The 20,571-nt window shown below is 34.9% G+C and overlaps 1 protein-coding gene across 1 annotated transcript; it reads left to right on the top strand.

The window, feature by feature from the left end:
- Nucleotides 1-5,955: 5,955 nt before the first annotated feature.
- LOC132939041 (growth arrest-specific protein 1-like) lies at nucleotides 5,956-19,928 on the top strand. Its single transcript, XM_061006037.1, has 3 exons — nucleotides 5,956-6,319; nucleotides 15,893-16,230; nucleotides 18,488-19,928. Exons 2-3 carry the CDS (start codon nucleotides 15,913-15,915, stop codon nucleotides 19,148-19,150), a joined length of 981 nt encoding a protein of 326 aa, XP_060862020.1. The 5' UTR covers nucleotides 5,956-6,319; nucleotides 15,893-15,912; the 3' UTR covers nucleotides 19,151-19,928.
- Nucleotides 19,929-20,571: the final 643 nt, after the last annotated feature.

The following is a 20,571-nucleotide window of genomic DNA, read 5'->3' as shown; positions in this document are numbered from 1 at the left end:
ATTTAGACTACCGTAAATTATCGACATTTCACGTGGTACAATAGTGCAGGTAAATAATATGGTACGAGCAGGATTCATATAATTTTTTTTCTCCGTTCAGTAAAACGCGGAGACTGCACGTTTTGGAGAAATGTTGTTACGTCAGCCACGTCACACGTCTGACAAATCTTTTATTCTAACGAGTATGTACTAGCTAGGTACCTGACACGCGCATACCCACACTGAAGTCAGAAATAGATGTAGGAATAATATAATATAATATTACATGTAGGTATACATAAAATAGAGACCTTACACACGAAACGAAATGTATAATGTTCATTCGATAAATCACACAATAAACCACTGACGTTGACTAATTAGTACCTATTTTATTCTGTATAAGTACCTACGTCGATTTTATAAAAATCTGTCACGTCGTATTGACGTCTTAAACACGACATTATTAAAGTGTGATATTATTTAGTTGGGTTCGGTATAGGACGGCAATGAAATATATACATTATACTATTATAGTATATAATATTAGTGTGGACTTGAGATATTGCGATGCGAGCTATTCGTTAAAAAGTATTATTTCTATACGCATTAATTGTCATTTGATTAAACATAATATTATTATATTGAACACGTATTGAAAATATTTAGGAAGTTACTTTAAAATAAAGACAAATATTATATTAAAGTAATTCAAATGTTATCCGTTCGTAATATTTTTTTTTCATCTACATAAACATTCTTGAAGCTATACAGATTGATTTTTTATGTATGCTCACCCTCATTTTTCCCTTTCATAGTACACTTTTTCAAATTCTGATTTTAAGAATTTTTAAGTAAGTACCTATACTTAAAGACTATTTTTTTAATTTCTTGATATTTTTTGTATTATTTAGTAGAGTGTATGTGGCGATACAAATTTATTTTTTTTCAAATGAGGACCCCCCTAATTTATTGAAAATTACTTAATGGATATAATTTTCTTGAAAATATTGATGTATCTAAATCAAAATTCTAATGAGGAGTTTCTGTATTATTAAAATGTTTATACAAAGAATAATAATTGGTTTTATAAAAATTTAAACTAATTACTAAATGTCATACTAAATGTAGTGTTTATTTTACTTGGATCATTTTTAAAAAATCATTTATATTGATAGATCAATAGTAATTAGTAACTAATTACTAAGATTTTAAAATAACCTAAGCACCCGTTTCTACTTAAACCATTACCATAAACATATTATACTTAGTACACAAAGTTAAACAACACAACAGCTATTCATTTGAATTTTGATTTATACATCAAAATTCTGAAAAAAATGTATGCAGCTAAATAATAAAAAAGTGAAACCCCTCCCCCCCCCGTTCCTGGTTGAAAGACAGACGTTTGTATTGTCACAGGGTCATCCTTAAGTGGTACAAAAAATCTCAGTATTGGAAAATATATGGTGTTCGGGTGTAGGTATTTAAAAATTCTAAAAATCAGGATTTGAATATAATATGCATAATTTAGGCACACAAATTGGGTGAGCATGCTTAAAAAATACGACACTCATATATATAAACCATACAATTAAATAGGTAGGCACTTTAAATTCTAAAACAACTGCATATATAATATAATATATGGTGTAAATAAATAAATTGTAAATAATATGTTTAATTTATACACAATATATTGCGTCTCTTATATGTATTTTCATGCTCGGGTTTAGGTACGATGTGGCACTTTAAGTGAGAATACGAGTTCACACGTGAGATACACCCATACATAATACTATAGCCTATGTATATAATATTATAAGCGTACGTTTTCTCCTTAACGCACAATGACAGATAAACGATGCCGTCTTTCTGAGAGGATTACCGTCTGTCCACGGCCGTGTAAAGCCGTCACTAACACCAAAAAAATATTACATTTTATAATAATGGCCTTTTTTATGTATACAATAATATATTATAATGTACGGGTCAAGCTTTTCTCTCTTGTGCCAAACCGACAAATGATGGCGGTGTTTTTGTCGCTTTAGAATTAAATCCGTTTAAAATTCGCATAATCCTCGGATTATTGGATGTATGTCGTTCAATTCCGCAGCATATAATGTATAACATAATTATTTTATATGTATACAGCAGGTTCAGAAAAATTTTTATTTTTCGATACATGTTGCACGTAATGTCTGTACGTAAAAAATTTAAAACAGATTGTGTAAAAACGTTTGGAAAATTGTTAGGATTAAAAGCTGTTGAGGCGGGTTACACACACGCGTGTTTTGTCTATGTCTTATTGCAGAAAGTTATAATATTATAGTACCAAGGTAATGTAATGTCAGTATCTTCAACAGATTAAGTCAATTTTCGCTTAGCATAACCAATTTTGCGTTTTTATAGTATTACAGTGAATTCACCCACTATTCGATTACAATTTAAAACATAAGTGTTTATACGTTGATTTTTTTTACAACAAAGTGAGTTATGGGCATTATTAAACTATAATATTTAATATACTCATAATTTATAAGTCATAACTTGTTTAAAAATGTAAATACAAAAACAAAAAAAAACATACAAATACAGAAAATAATATAATATGTGAATTCACAGTAATTATTTTAACAAGTAACAAAACAAAATCGGTTCAGCTTAAGACAAATTTGCTAGGTACGTTCTACGTTCGTGCGACGAAAACAACACATACTAGCGGGGTGGGCGTCCACTTAAGCACACGATGAAATATTATTGTTGTCCAAAACTTGAACTTCTGTTTAATAATAAATTACAAAATGTAGTAATGCGCAGTGTATAATATTATGTGGTATTAAAATTATTTGGGGGTAGATCTATTGATACGTCAAGTGTAAGTAAAATTAAATTGGCCAACTTGCCAAATACACAAAATAACGTGTTTTTGCAATTAATAGTACTTACACGTACTTTGTTCAACAACTTAATAAATATTAAGTAATATAGGTATATAAATAAGGTATATATTATATATAAAGAAGGTATATAAATCTGGTTCAATCTAATCAAACTTAAAATAACTACTAAACTTAACGCAAAGCAGACTATAATTGTTATATCATAATATTATACTGTTATATATATTATATAGGACATTAGGACATGGGAATTAGATATGCATTTTTGTAGATATTAATAAATCAATAAAGGTAGTATAGGCCTAGGGTGTATGTATATAATATTATATAGGTAAGTACAAAAATTATAGTTTCAAAAGATAGAAACTAGATAGTTGGGTTTTTTTGTAGGTGGATGATAATAATGGATTTATTTTTCAACTTTTAAGAAATATTTAATTACTTACTAATAAACTCATCAATCATCAAAATAATTCAAAAAAAAAGAAATTAAATACTATTTTTATAACAGTAATATTTAAAAATAAATAAGCATTAGTCCTAAATTAATTAAATTGTATTTAAAGGGACAGAATAAAATAAATTGTCAGTGCTTAAGTTTGTGTGGGACGCCAGTTTTGGCAGTAAGACACGAGAGAACGTTAATGGGGATCGATTAGCATACGAATTAGAAACTGTGTAGGTTAAACATAATATGTGAAAATTATTATTGAAAAATTGATTTGGGCGTCTATTTTATTGAACTGAGTGTCGGACAGGAATACAGTTTGATAATGCGTGGCATAATAAACGTTTGTATAAAACTATAAAATAATAATTTATAAATATATTTTCAAGTATATTTTTAAGAATATTAACAAGACACTCTCAAACCACTCTTGTATTATTATTTGAACGAAAATTGTATTGAATATTTATAAACCGTTGAAAGGGTATACATTTCTAACAAATGTAATATGACAATATTAACACCATGTAATAAAGCAAAAAATAAATCAAAAAAATGTTTTTGAATAAAAACCAGTTGTAAATAATTATAAGACATAGCCATGTTGCAAGTGATATAAAAAAAAATCTCAAATATATCATAGTGAATCACCACTTTAAATCATTGCATATTATTCAAAATAATTTGTATACCTAGGTTTTATGTAGAAATTAATACATTATGTATAAAATTTAGTTTTTTTAAAGGCACTTAATAATATTATAAATTATTATTGTAATTGGATGGTTGATGTTGTAGCCTGCAGGTTAGGTAAGGTTAACCTAAACCCTATATGTTTCTCGTTTCCGTTGTTTTTTGGGGAATTTTCTACTTTGAAATGTGTAAAATGGAATTGAAACGAAGAATAAAATATCCTCCTGCAGTGGCATAATCGTATAAGAAAGATCTTATAATATTATTTATATTATATGAAGGATTTTATTACCCACGTCATATTATTATTGTAGATCTATTAAACATGTGTTGCAGACAAACATTACCGTTTTGATAATTATTAATTAATAATAAAATATTCAAGTTGATTATTTGATTGTCGGACGAACTATATATTTCAAATTATTTTCCCAGCTTGAAGTCGGCAATAATTATTACTGAACATATTGTTCGTTGTTTTCATGTTCGGCCACCTCGACAATTTTTGTTAACAATAATTATCGCTAATCGATAATTTTGTCGGTCACTCATTTAAATTTTGAACGTTGAATTAGTTTTTACTTTTCGCCTTACAAACGTATGCCGCAGCTAACCGTTGTGAGTGGCATTCTAATTGTGAAGAAAAAATAGTGCGTTAAGACTTGCAGTTGATCAAGAGAGAGTGGTACGGTTTATTTCCATACAAATTACACAAAAAATGTTTGTCCCGGAAAACAAAACATGCAAGCGACCCTAGACGTCTAGTGAACAGTGCCTAATACTGAATGAGAACATAACATCAGAGTATAGCGTATGGAAGTCAATGCTCATTGCTCGGGTAGGGTTGTCATCCGTCCCGATAAATCGGAACTGTCACCGTTATTAACCTCTCTGTCCAGACTAAAGACTTAAATGTCCCGACTGAAACTGCACAATGGAAATTCAGTTGCGTCATCTACATATCGCTGGGCAAGATTTAGATACGGTAGGCGAAGGTATTGTCATTTTTTCTCTCCTCCACACGTTTCGCAGAACTTGCGCTCGCATCGCTTAAAACTAGCTGGTAGCTGACTAGGGCGATAAGCCAATATAATATCATCAGTGATATTACTCTATGTATAATAAATAATAATATACTGAATTCAAAAACCCACAAAAATAAATAAATAATTTGTATACCAAGGTCCAAGTTACTAAGTTAAAAATGATTATTCATACTATATAAATTATTATTGTTTTTATCCTCGTTTTTTTTTTAAAATTCATTCAAACGAAAAGTATGAATATTAGGTATAACTTATTATAGTAGTAAGTTAATGTAAACAAATTGTATTTAAACAAATAAAAGGATATACCTACCTATTTCCTTATAAGCAAATCAAATAAAAAAATCCTATTCACTACGACGTCCCGGTTTGGTAATTTCAAAATCTGGCAACCCTATGCTCGGGGAGTATGCTGTGATGTGCACGTCGTTCACACGTCACCACCGCCGTCGGGATCGGGTCGAATAATTTTCGTGACAAATTCGTGTCTCGTCGTCGGCATGACAGCTGCGGCGGCGAAACGTACATCGAAAACGGGCCAACGAGCAGTCCTGCTCCTCCGCGATATTCTAATTAAGAGCAGGACGATAATATCGAGGACAAAGTGCAGCAGTCGCGTCGAGTACAATACGGGAACAGCTTGCGGAGGACCGGGGGATGAGAAGGATCGAATGCGCAGGATCTTCGAGGAGGACGACGATAGGACGGTGTAGATCTCGATCACGTCGTGGTGACCCATCGGGGTGAGGGGGGGGGGGGAGGAGAGACGAACGGGCAGATGTCGGCGGCAGGTACACGCACACGCACACACACATAATAATAATAATACGAGAAACTCACGCACGCGCACACGCACGCACGCACTAGTTCGCCGCGTTTCGGATTTTCGGAGCCAGTCGACAGTCGTCAGCCGTCGACCGTGTGCATATACTGTGCGTATCGCGCTCCGCGTCCACTGGAGTACGTTTTTCGTGTTTATACAGTTTTACCGATAATATTATTATTTGTGACATCGCGTGAAAAAACCATTCTTAAGTCGCACGTCGTTCATAACATTATTATTATTATTATTATTTCATCGGCCGAATAATAAAATATATCGAAAATCGCGTCGACGGTATAACAATATTAGTGCGAGCGTGGAATTAAATATCGTTGACTTCTCACCGTTTGTCGTTGCCGAAAAAGAATCCGTCGGAATGATATCAATATAATGACAGCGCTCCATCGTTCGATTTGATAATATTATTGTGAGTACCCATTCAAACAAAATTGATCATTATTTTTTTTTCTTGTTTCAAGATTTGAACAAGTATAATCATCTATTATATAGTTCAACACTTGATTATAGCATAGTACATAAAATAAGTTTTCGTAATAATTGTATTAACAGCAGCACTGTGGCGTGCGCACAAAGTCAGTACCGCGAGTCTCTATATATAATGTAATAATAATAGGTATACTATCTATATAACACTCGGAGTAGGTACGATTATAACTTACTGTAGATCCATCTTATCGTCTGCAAAGGTTTTTTCCGTGTTTTTGCCACGTACATAGGTCGTTATTTACAATGCTGAGAAACTGAATAATAATATTATAATATTATTATTATCAGCTACTCCTGCACAGAGCCGATTGCGGACGACGCGCTCGGGACGTGTTATTTTTAAACGAAATCCTGCAGATGCGAGACGCTCAATGTTTCCGGAGCAATTATATAGAATATTGTGGCATTTAACGACAGAGCCGGCGGCGGCCGTGTCCCAAAAATAAAAAGAAAAGAGAAGAAAAAAAACGTTTCCGGTCGGTCGCGGGTTCCTGCGGGCGATTTAACGACTGCAGCGGAGTTTGAAGACGTCTGCCCAATTATAATCATTACCGATATTATGATAATATTATTATTGTATACATATCGTAATAAAATCATAGTTCCCGCCAAATCACGACTGGTCCGTGCGCTGACAGCTCTTTATATTTCCGTCCACGTCCAATATTTAGGTATATAGTATATACCTACCTACATAGGATATAGTGTTTTGTAATGTTATCAACCGTATAGGTAAAGGTATTGTGCTTATATTGTAGTAAATATAATATATTTAGGTGCATTATATGAAACAGCGGAGGGTCTGCCGTGAGGTTGACGGTTTTACGATTCTCGGACCGTGCCCGTCCCCCGACTATAATATTCCATTATTCAAACGACACTGCGCACACTTCCTTTGAATTCTATACAAAATGCATTCCGTATGTATAGGTAACGGGGGTGTAGTGCTGAAAATACCGATTTTAATGACCCCACCACCACCCACCCGCCGGTTACTGTTACTATTGTGAACACGAAAAATAGATTACGACCGTCATTCCGCGACGCCGTGGGGACCACGTATACCGGTGGGGTATAAAATATTAGGTATATATAAGGTACCAACGACGATAGTATATATATGTAGTAATAAAAACACCGTTTAATGAACCTATTCGAAAAGTGTATAAAATATTTTTATAGCTCCGCAGAGCTCCTCCTAATTGCATACATTTGTACTTATGTATATAGTATATTATATAGGTACTATATTATAGGTTTACCAGCCAACAATCGCTCACCAGATAAGTCTATCGGATCACTGTTCACAACCTCCTATAGATATAGATTGGTGTAATCCGATTGGAAATAGTCCGTTAAATATTTTATTGCACGTCTTGCTACTTTGCGAGGTGTTTTTGAATAAAATTGTACGTGTAATGTATAATAAATAATAATATCAATATTATGTCAGACGAAACAAATATTAACGTCGCGTCTTATATTTTTAAATACCTAATTAAATCGAAGACGACAAATTCTAATTAGTATTTCGAATTAAACGTCAACAAAAAATAAAATAAAAAAACCTCGACTAATTTATTCGGGTTTGAGTTTATCGTGTTTATATATTATTATTATTGTGTATGTATAGACCATATTATATTACGAAGGTTGGTTTTTTGAAAAATTCTGAAACTTGTTTCTAGTCTAAACGATTTTTGTCGATATATTATACACAATATATACGTGCTATTACTATATATAATACTATGTATATTACAACTGCCTGCCACGGATCTATGATCACTGTAATAATATAATATTATAGAACCTGTTCCGATGTCCGTCTCGAACTGTGTATAGGCTCGTAGATGTCAAAAGCAAAACGATTCCACACGTATGCACCAAAAACAAATCTCGGCGCCACTAGCCGGGGCGATGCCGATTATTTCAAATATTTAAATAATATATATTCTCTTTATTATAATGTAGCGGAATTCGAATAGCCGAACTCCACATAATTACGAAAATCTTTGTTTTCTCCTCTCGCGGTAATTTCATTAATCGTGTGTTGCCTACATATACTGTATAAATTGTACATATTATAACATATGAGGATCTTAATGTACCCATACGTTTCGCGTTTTCTTCAGAATTTTTCCTAAACCGCTCCCGTTTACGATTAGATACTCAATTACATGCACAAATATAGTATGTAATAGGTATACATAATATAATATGGGACACGCATTGAATAAGTGAACAACATTAAATCCGTCCGGTGAGGAAATAATTACTGGCCGGTTTCAAACTCGTCTATTCTACTGTACTTATGTATTGTACATAATATCTATGATATTTTATTATTATTATTATTATTATTATTATTATTAAAGGATACTACGAAGTACTAGCGTAATATATTTTACGACACTTCGTGTGGCGTTCGCACTGCTGCTGCTGCAAAAAGTTAATAGTTATAATTTAAAATTTTACATTTGGAAATTAACCAGTCAGAATGAACCGGCAATAATACCTATGATGCGCGCAAAACGTATAATTTTTTGTTCTCTCGAAAACGGCCGCCGCGAGCGACGCGCTTAGATATAGGAAAATAATTCTTCAGTCGTAAACCGGGCCATTTCTTAAAAAATACCCACTAATAATTTTTTTTTAATTTTAAAAACAATTACTTATAATCATAGGGAAATGTAAAATTGGATATGCTTAAACATTGAAAAAAATTGAAAAAAACTTTGTATCGGTCAAAATATATATTATTATTGTCCAGTTCCACGAAAAGAGAATCACCCTGTATTTATAATGTATAGGTTTAAAACATCCGCTGCAGTTCGTCGAACCGAAAAACTACGCGTTTTCGCACTCGCCCGCACGTGAAAACTACATTGCGATCGTGTCCGGTCGAACGGGCACTGGAATTTGACGTGGGATATCACTTTGGGATTATAACTTAATAAAATAATATTACGTGTATTATAATACCTGTGTTACCGACAGAGCCCCATCTCCGCGGTTTAGAGCTATAGGTTTTATGATGTTATAGGATAATATATTATACTAGTTGTACTCACCGTAAAATCTGAAAAACATAATTTTAGTCGGACTTTTACTATATTTTATATTAATAAAGTTGTTTATATATCATATTATAACGTTTTGCAGTACAACGTAGTCACCATAATATTATTATATTATATATAGATACATGATAATATTTTAATAGTACCTACGCAAAATATGTACGTTTAGTTGATCGAAACATAAAACTGCAACCGTCGTCGGCAACGATGCTGGTTTTTTTTTCGGGACACAGTTTTTTATCTGACGTGATTTTTTCATTCCCCGCTCGTTCTCAAAGGTCCACCCCCCTCGTCACTTGTTATTGTCCCTCCACGCGGGGTAATCCGAGACGGATTACCGCGTACCATATTATATGTATGTATACACACACATATTGGTTGGAGCTGCCCGGAGGGGTGACAGGTGAAAAGGTCTGACAGGTCTGCACGACCATGGTATATAATATAATATAAGTACACACACATATGGGTATGACGGTTGAATGCGCGCGCCGCAATGTGCCACCTGTGTACGCGGCATAGTCGTTATTTCTTTTCTCTCGGACGTTGGGCGGGTGGTTTTTATATTTTTCGCATACAACCCGCGCTCGCGGCTGCAGAGACGCATTCGTGGGAGAATTGGAGATTATAATACGATATTATATTATAACGACTGTGACGTGACAGCCCCAACCCCTCCCCTAGCTCACCGCCCTCTTTCTTAGGAGTTTTTTTCCTTTCTGTTGCATTGTTTCTCAGCCCGAATCCGTCTTTTAGCCCATAATAATTGTACATGCATATATATAGACGGCGCGGCTCCGTTCGACGAACAATATTGCACTAAAACGGCGAGCGTAAAATTTTCTGCGATATTATATGCGGTGAACTATTACACTACTTGTATAATACCTATCTGAGAGAACGCAGCGGGCAGTGCGAACGATTTGTTCACATCGTTTCTCTGAGATTTAAATGCAGTCATTGTTCGTTATTTACTGTAGGATCCCATAGTTTTTATAATTAAACATGAAAATATTTAATAATAATAATAAAAATTGTCTATTTAAATGTAGGTACATAGACCGCAGTCCTATAATAAATTATATTGAATTAATTTGAATTTTCATTTCATAATATACAAATCATTTTTTATTGTGTTTTAATATAGGATTTGTTTAACGCTTAATATAAATAAAAAAAATGATTATATTGTGCAATCAAATCCAGTCAAAAAATCATAAAAAGTTTTTATAAACATAGGTAGTACGTACACCTAAGCAATTTTGACGTCATTGATCCATTGTATGCAAACTAACCCCGTGAGATTTTACTGTATCCATAATAATGTACGTAGGTACAGCAGACACCATGACATAAATTATGCGGGCTTTGATTTGATTTTGTGAATTTTTAAATTTTAATAGCTAGTGTTCATAATTGGATTCCTTTAGACGCCGCCCGTATCACATATAATGTTTCCACCGGGTGGGTCGACGGCGCTGTTTCAATATTATATTACAAACGAAAAAGACAATAATTAAAGGATTAAACCGTTTCGATTATTTTCGGATCGTAAAAATGCGTTGATAATTTTTTTTTCTCCATAGATTCTGCGGTAGGTGTACCGTGAATTAAAAACAACTTAAATCAAGCACATCGTATAATATATTATTATTATATTAAACGGCCATATATACGCATGTAGCGGCATAGCCGGTGTATAGTTTTATGTTCATAATTTTTATGTACCCATTGTACACCGTAACAAATATACGAGTGCCTACTGCCTACGTTATTTTATAACTTTTTATGACTCTAAAGATTTAGACGAACTTCCGAGTCTTGTACCTGCAGTATAAATGACATATACTATTATACCTATAACCTGGCCTACCTAACAGTTGTTATTTTGTTCATATTATACTATAGGTGCCGTGATTATATATTTTTTAATTATTCAACATTTGAGTTTCGCCGATCGTTGATAACCGCGGAGAGAAAGCTGCCGTGTAAAATTTACACTCTAACTGCGATTATAGATACGTAAAATAATAATTTGTCAACGTATTAAAATAGGTGTAGTTCACATCCGGAATATTTATTTGTTTTTATTGGAAATAGATCGTCATATAAAATCACCGACTTGATTATAGAGAGGAAAGTATTTTGAGAGAAAAAAAATGACGAGGGAATGACCCGGAAAACCACCCCCGCAGTCCCCCCGAATACATGACTATTAAATTATAGAACGCGTATCGCGTAATCTAGGGAAGACCCCTTTACCACCCTACAGGCCGCCAAGCTTGGTTTAATGGACCTCTGCAGGTTCAGTCGACTGGTGTTCCCGTTTTCAAACCCGAGAGAAACTCGATCGCCGTTTCTGTTCATATCGGTAAACCTATTATAGGTATTGTATATTATATTATTATTAAGTGCGATTCGACCTCGCATCCCCATCATATATCGTACAATAGGGGATTTCCGGTACCCTGCGATGCGTATTTAGGTGGATTTAATACAATAATATTTGGTAAATACAATAAATACGAGTGATATCTATATAGTACCCTTGGTGCCCTTCTAATATTATATATTTATATTTCATAAAATAAAAACGACGAGTTTGACGACGAGACAACGGGTCGCGTGCGCACTGCTGCAGATATAGGTGCTCGATGGATGAAAAAAATTGTGTGTGTATTTTACGAAAACAAACATAATATAATAATAATAATATACGTAGATAGGTCCGCCCCCGCGCTCGACTGCATAATAATATTGTATTGCCCGTCGCGGCGGCGTGGCGTGCGTGCTGTTGTGTATTCGATTTCACCGCTCGTGTAGTGTTTGCTCAGTAGTTGTACACTATATAGTATACATATATGCACATCATAACGCGCCCGGTAGTGCCCCTGCACGTGTATGTGTATACACACTACTGTCCTACGTGTGTGCACAAGTCAAACAAATTAAACGGATATAATATAATACGCACACACGCGTGTATAACATAATATATATATATATATATATTAATATAATAATAACGTCATGATTTGGAGAGATAAATCCTCGTCCTATATATATAGGTACTCGTCCGATTGCTCCCCGTTTATTTCGGCCCTCGTCCTGCTTCCAGTGCACATGTATAATAATATTATAATATAATATAATATGAGCTGATATTGTATAAATAATAAATATGTACGCACACGACTCTCGATAATAATAATAATAATAATAACAATAATTCAGGTAGCTGCTGCAGTCGACGAGAAACGAGATGCGCGACACGCACTGCACAATGGCGTCGGACAGACAATACGTGAATAATATAATAAAACTCGCGCGCGTCCATTTCGCACGTATTCCTCGCTGTATGTGAATGCGTATTATAGTACCCATACAAACGCGCTCGCTGGTTGGCATGCACAACAATTAAAATAATTGTCATCACATTTTGTCGAAGAAGACAAAATTACATTTTACGCGCAGTTTTTCCGACGGAAGACTGTGCCGTTTTTGAGATTTTAAAATAAATAAATCAGTAGTGAGGGAGTGCCACTGAATTGAAGGCTCTGAAATAAGGCGCTCAACCCCCTCCCAGAAAAAAATGTTTGTTTATTTAGAAACATATTATATAATAATATACTTATTATTATATTATTGGTATATATTTTAAAACCAAATTTGGTTCAATCCCACCTATTCGATTTTCTGCCTGGTTGTGGCATATACAATTTGTTTGGTCACTGATATTTAAATAATTATAATTTTAATACCAGCCGAGTTGGGTTTGTTTTAGTGCTATACATATTATATACCAAATACCTATAATATGCCTATAAATTATAATAATATATGCGCATCGGTATTTAGTGAGACCGTTTTCGATATTTCCGAATTGGAGTAGCGTGATTTCCGTTACGGATAACACAGCTGTTAAGTCTCCTAAAATCACACGTCAACAAATATTCCTGCAATAGTCAACAAAATAACAAAGTTTCGGAGGGGTCGACAATGGACATGTATATAGATATCAGTCACACTCGTACGAATTCGTTTAAAAACCGAAAAGACAATTTATAACCGTATATTATACATCACGATGTCTTATATTGGAGTTTGCGCCAGCTTCAGATTTATGTCCGTGGAAAAATGCGCCTTGCAGGTCTATCACATTCATAACATTATTATATTTACGATCGTATAATATATTAGATTCTATATAATATGTTGTTATGCGGACTCACGGATTCAATATAATATTATACCTGTAGTAGTATAGTCGATGTTTTGTAATTAATGCGCGCGAGTTTCGATTTACGATCGATTTGACATTGATTGTCGTCGTGCGCAGCGTCGATGAGAGCGCGGTTGGCATTTTTATCGGTTTCGTGAATTTTTTCTTTCGTTTTCGACGACGAATCCGATTTCGGACCGTCTTTTTTTCTCGTGTGTGACGAGACCAAACTACTACAACAAACCGCCTAATATAGACCGTAGGTAACCTGCACATACGGGTCTGTATAATAAAATAATATCGTTTTCGTGACTTACGTGCGTGCCTTGGCCGTGCGGTAGGTAAACTCATGAACGAACAATGTTCCGAAGTCGTTTGGTTTCTATTATTTTCCGCGTGTGCAGTGGAAAACATTTACGTTCAGTATAGGTATATCGCTTAATATACACTGCAGTTTTGTACACGAGAAATTCGCGAAATTGGACAACGGATCAGTGATTCAATATAAAATATTATCATTCCGCATTCAGCGAATAGTGTACCTACATATTATATAGTATTCTATACTCATTACTCACGTATATTATTAGTATAAGAGATACTGGATTGATTAATAAAAAACAATCTGGTTTTGTACATAAGTCGGCTAAATCCTATATAATCCTACTAATCCTATATGGCTATATACTGCCCGAGTGCATACGTGATGTTTATGACTTTTAACATGCAGCTGGTTACATTGGTTAGATTTACGTATCAAGTAGCTATTATTATAGGTTTATAGGTACCTGCCACATATAGGTCGTCGCGATACGTGAAATGTCTCAAACTCGACATCTGCAGCGAACGATCATTTTAACTGAAACAATAATAATAATAACAATATTTATTCGACACCAAATTAAAAATTTTAGTTACACATGACATATCATACAAGAAGATACATTTGTACATACGTATATGGATATAACGAGGGATATAAGTACCTAATATGGTATCCGTGACATATTATCTCTGCAGAAAGGAATTATGCACATTTTCATCGAAATTTAGGGCTTGATACAATCTTCAATGGCCGCCGCATACAATAACTACGAGTATCTCAGTACCTATATATATATACAAAGTTTACAGATGAGCTGTAAAATAACAACAATTTCTTGTTTATTTAAATTTTGTGTGATAACATATCTTATTCCACTGTCAGAGTTCAGTTATCATTGTTATCAATTTGAAATTGAGTAGAAACATAGGTGTTAAAAATATATTGTACTATGTAAAACGTTATTTTCTCGTCAATATGTTCGCCGTACCTCGCAATACCCATTTTACACAATATTTGTTCACTATATACCATATTATAAAGTGTTGTAACCATTTCGATGTATATCATCACGTTCAACTAGTACGGTGGCATATTTATCAATAATTTAAAAGTATACCCAACAGTTAATATACGTTTATAATATTAATAATATGATGGTGTTAAAATTGTTTTATGTTCACGGATAATTGTATTTTTACTGGTAAATAAAATAGCTCAAACCATGAAACGATTGTCCGTGGATTTCAATCCGTTTTCACCCCATCATATAAACCATGACAAAGTAGATGGGTTATGGGTATATCTATAGATGGGTTTTTTGATACGCAACCTCTGCGCTCTTTACTTCACCAGGTATATCGTAGTTCTCCACTTCTTATTGGCTGTCGACCATATATGCATATACATATTATATATCATATAGAATACAAAAATCAACCAACCAGAAGTGCAGGAGGACTACGGCATATGCTACGGAGGTGAAGGAGATACAGAAAAAAACTATTACAACACTGCAGTGGTCTTTACGGACGATACCTAATACCTACTTTGTCATGATATAAACGGTATAGGTACCTACTCAGTAAGAGGTTCATTTCGCACTGAATTGATTCGGTCTTATTTGGCACCCTTAAATTCATATTATTATTTAATACCCGTTCCACAGTTGTATAAAATATACAAATTATATTTTTAATCGTAGCTGGTGTAGATAATATATTTACTCAGCGAATTATAAATTTTAATGAGTAATAACTCACTATAATAGTACGATAACCCCCGGGAAAAAGTGTAATTTTACAGCCGCGATTTTACGCAACCTGCAAATAAATTATACTGATCGGTACATCATTTGTTTTGCAGTAACAGTACTGCGGGTGAAGATGACCGCCATCCACGTCACTGCCACCATGTCGATGACAATCGCTCTGCTGCTGTCGGGCATGCTGGCGTCATGCGGCGGAGAAGGACTGGTGGAATTGGTGGACGCCGGCACTAATGCCGTGGTCGACCACAGTCAGGTGATGTGCGAGGACGTGCGATTGAAGTGCGCCTTTGGCCCGGGCTGTTCGATGGCACTGCACAACTATTTCGCCAAGTGCGACAGGATGCTCCAGGCCGACGCGACCACGTGCCCCGAATCGTGTCTGTACGCGCTGGTCGCGCTCATATCCACCGAGGACGGCAAACGGATGTTGGACGTGAGTACCTATCTACATCTATATATAGTATATATAGTATATATTATATACATGTTAATATTTCTGAGGTTTTCGTATCGTAATTTAACGTTACATTAATGTTATGAATAATGGCGACCAAATAACTAATATTTTTCATGTCGTAAATAATAACAATAAAAAAAAAAAATACAATTAAGAGGAGAACATTTACTGTGCGACGTTGTTTTTATTTTTTCGATATCAAAATTAAAAAAAGATTTATTCAAGTTTGAAAAACTCAAAAATAATTAATTTTCAAACAATAAAAACTTTTTCGTATTTGTGATATCGAAAAATTAAAAACAACCTTCCACAGTCAATGTTCTCCTCTTTCTATAGTGTGAACATTTGGTCGCTTAACTCGGACTACGGCCTGAGTGGTTCTTACCTGAGCAAAACAGTTTTTCCTATGTTGTATACATTTGTAAGACGGAGACAACACGTAATGCGGTTGTATAAGTCCTCTTAATTCTTTCTACAAAGTAGCAAAAAATAAAACGTTGCAAATCCATTAATTCACAGCCTCGATATACGATTTATACTGTTGGGCTATTGCGAACGAAGAACATCTTCGAATATAATATAATATCGATTATTTTTGTGTATTTCCGCCAAAACCAATGTACCTATAATCCATGTATAGTATTATAATAATAATGCGTCCTCGTTCAAGTCAGGGAATCGGTCTCGTGTCCGACGCAAAGATAATATTATTATTATACTTATGAGCGAACACCGCGTGGGTAGATTTGATATTTTATGCGCAATGTCGTCGCGGGAACGACGGTAAAATACGATATCGGAATTTTTTATACACCATATTATATATAATAATATGTATAGCCCCATACAGCATAATATACATGCGAAACAACGCGGTGTGTTCGTTAAAGTCACCGGTGAAGTCTTATTTATTTTAAAGCCGTATTGGTATATTATATTATTATATTATAGTTGTTTGTTCGTGCTGTACCTGCAGCCAGCAATATAATATACGACTGTACGTGTTTGCGTTCCGGCCGCGGCGTTCGCATCGCGATATAAAAAACACGCGAATAATTTAACGTCAACCGGGATTCAGATGTTTTCGAAACAGAAATTTTAATTGGGCGAGAGAAAAAAAAATGTAGTTCAATGAAATTGTATCGTCGAATTCGTAATTGCGGAGTACGAAACCCGTCGCCGCGATTCTCGTGAAATATGTTTGAAAACTCAATTAAAAAAAAATAAAATAAGTAAGCGCGCTCCGTCACATTATAGTATGTGCTTTTAGCCTCTGGGGTCGATTATCTTCAAGAGGGGGTTTGATTTATGGCGATTAACACACTCGTCCTATATATATATATATATAAATTATTGTTTATATAATGTACCTATGTATATAATAAATACTGCAACGGTATGTATCGACTACAAAATATATATATGACTGTATAGAAATTCTGCAAACACACACATTCTATTAAATTGTACATTATATATATTATATCGTTTTCGCGTAAAAAAAATGACAATTTTTCTGAAACGGCGTGTTATATATTATAATAAATAACTTTATCGACACAATACAAAAAGTTTAGCGTGATAAATTATTACTCTCTATATTAGGTGTTTAGTACAATTTTAGCATACGCTTACAAAACTGTGAAAAAAATGTGACCTCGTTATAATTTAAAACGTTCATAATAAATATTATTACAAACAGAATAATGCATAATATAGGGAGTGAATGACTATATTATATTATAAACAAGCTGTTATATAATGGTGTAAAAAAAAAAAAAACTGTATAAAGTAATACATATTGAAAAGCCAGTTCTGACCTATAATACTGCAATAATACACCTAACCTGTACTTAACGTGATGTATAATATACCCAATACTTATGTGTATACTAACAGTGGCGGCTTGAACATTTTTTCCTCGACTCTCATATTTTAATATTTTTACACCGCCCATCCTAAACATTTGTTCACTGCTCATCAAATAGTGAATTCATATATGGTGGTTAAATAACCTTTAAAAATTGTTCAAACTACCTTTTTGTTTCATAGCTACATACGACCTACCTATAGGACACCCGCCCATTAATATTTTTGTGAATCACGTGATTCAAATATACCTCCACCGAGCGCCGCCGCCAATACCATAACCAAAATATATCGAATCAATATAATATCACGAACATAATATATAGTTAGCCGGTAATAATAATTAACTTACGGATTTTTACAGTGCACGTGCCGGGACCGCTACTGCGAGGAGATGAAGGCCCGCGTGGAGGTGTGTCGGCCATTTGTGATGGAGGCGTCCAAGAACGAGACGGTGGTGCCATGTGAGCTGGCCAATTGGGTGTGCACGGTGGACCCGGTGTGCTCGGCGGCACTGGGCTACTATCAAACGTACTGCAGACGGATGCTCCTCGGCGTGGCGTGCACAGAGCGGTGCCTTAACTCGGTGGAGATACTCCAGCGGCAGGAGAAGGCGTCCAAGATGAACCGGTGCAGGTGCACCGGAAAGTCAGCGGTCGACTGTCTGCGCCAGAAGGAGCGCATGGTCAGGCTGTGCTACGGCGGCGAGGCGGATCCGCGTCTCCAACAGCAGCAGGGGGGCACTAGTGGCGGTGGAGGCAACAAGTCCGGCGGCCGGAAGAACCGGAAAAAACACCGTCCCAAGATGTTCGACCTGGACCCGGACCGGGCCGAGGTAGAAATGATGATGGCTAACGCAGACTACCAGCCGGACGTCCGGAATAGGTACAACAACGGCGTCGGTTGTGACGACGACGAATTCGACGACGAGGACGAGGACGACGAAGGGTCAGCAGGGTCCGCGGGGGGCTTACTTCCGGTAACGTTGCTGGTGGTGGCTGCGTCCGCTTACCTAGTCTCGCGATGATGACCGCGACCACTATATTCCGCGGCGCCACGGATCAAGGCGCGCGCCGGTACGTGCAACTTTTATTTCGGCCGTCCGGATCGCGTTTTTTCCGTTTTTGTTATATATACCTACATTTCTCATTATTTTTCGTGTTTTTTTTCTATCATTATTATTTATTCGTAGATCGGATCGACTGAAGCGTAGGGATAGGCATAGCATATTATATAGTTCACGGGCGCGCTCTTTTATATATAGTCGGGCACTCGGGGTTCAATATTTTACGGGGGCTTGTTTTCTAGGGATTTAAAAAAAAAATTGGGGGTTCTTGTTGGGTAGAAATTTACTATTACGTCACCAGAACGGCGCTTTTTAACTGATATATCAGACTGAAATTAAAACGTTTAAATCGAATAATCTCGCGCCAAGAATAATCCCCAGCCTACGATACAATACACAGCGTATACATGATATTATGTGTTGTGCTGTCGATTTGCATGTTTCCTTTTTCGAGAATATCGCATCATCGTCAGTTCGCATCTCTTATGTATATCTAAAGATTTTAATAAATCTATATAAAGATTGTGATTTTAAGACTTTTAGGTACATATATTACATATAATTCTAGGAGATTATATTGCGTGTATAATATTATGTTAATATTATAATCGCTTTACATTCAGCTGCGTATAGTATATTATAGTCATGCAGTGTTTGTATGATATTATTGTAATTTGTACATACCTATAGTATCTAATATCTAATAATAATATAATATGTTAAAAAATATATTTTTAAATCTGTGTGTGTGTGTGTATATTATTATCGATCGATCACTATTTGGTACAAAGTCGTTTTATGTATAGTTTAATTGCCATATATTATGTTTTATGTGTATTGTTTATTTTTTTTTCACTTTACGCTCCATCGTCTGTTATTATTTTATATGTAATTTGGCATTATGAAAAAAAATACATTTTTATTTAGTCGAAGAAAAAAAAAACTTTTACCAACAAACAACAAATGGCGTTTTTGAACGAATTTTATTTTATGTTTTTCCTCCAACCGATCTCGATCCGACAATCCATGTCTGATATGAATACATTCTGCCGGGTGTCTGCTACAGCTGAGAGTGAAATATAATATTTTTATAATAATAGGATGACGTTGTGTAATAGTCTAGAAAACGGACGAGGGACGGCGGCAAAAACTACAGCAGTTAAGCCGCCGTCGCCGTGTTACAATATTATGTTATATATTGTACGATAATAAATATTCAATTAGCACGTGAAATAAACGACAAGGTGGGCTCCTGTTTTTATTTACAACGCGTAGTATATAATGAGTTTCCCGATTTTCGGCCATGAGCCGGTCGTAAAGACTGCGAAGACGCCGAGACAACGGTAATATAATAATAATGTATAATTGGAAACGGCGATAAT

Source organism: Metopolophium dirhodum, chromosome 2 (genome assembly GCF_019925205.1).
Source record: "Metopolophium dirhodum isolate CAU chromosome 2, ASM1992520v1, whole genome shotgun sequence".
NCBI classification, from domain to species: domain Eukaryota; kingdom Metazoa; phylum Arthropoda; class Insecta; order Hemiptera; family Aphididae; genus Metopolophium; species Metopolophium dirhodum.
Note: the sequence above shows the minus strand (reverse complement) of the source record. Positions and strands in the feature narration are given on the sequence as shown.

Coding starts and splice junctions, on each gene's coding strand:
- LOC132939041 (XM_061006037.1), top strand. CDS start 15,913: ATGACCGCCATCCACGTCACTGCCACCATGTCGATGACAATCGCTCTG. Junction 16,231..18,487: donor ACGGCAAACGGATGTTGGAC/GTGAGTACCTAT, acceptor GGATTTTTACAG/TGCACGTGCCGGGACCGCTA.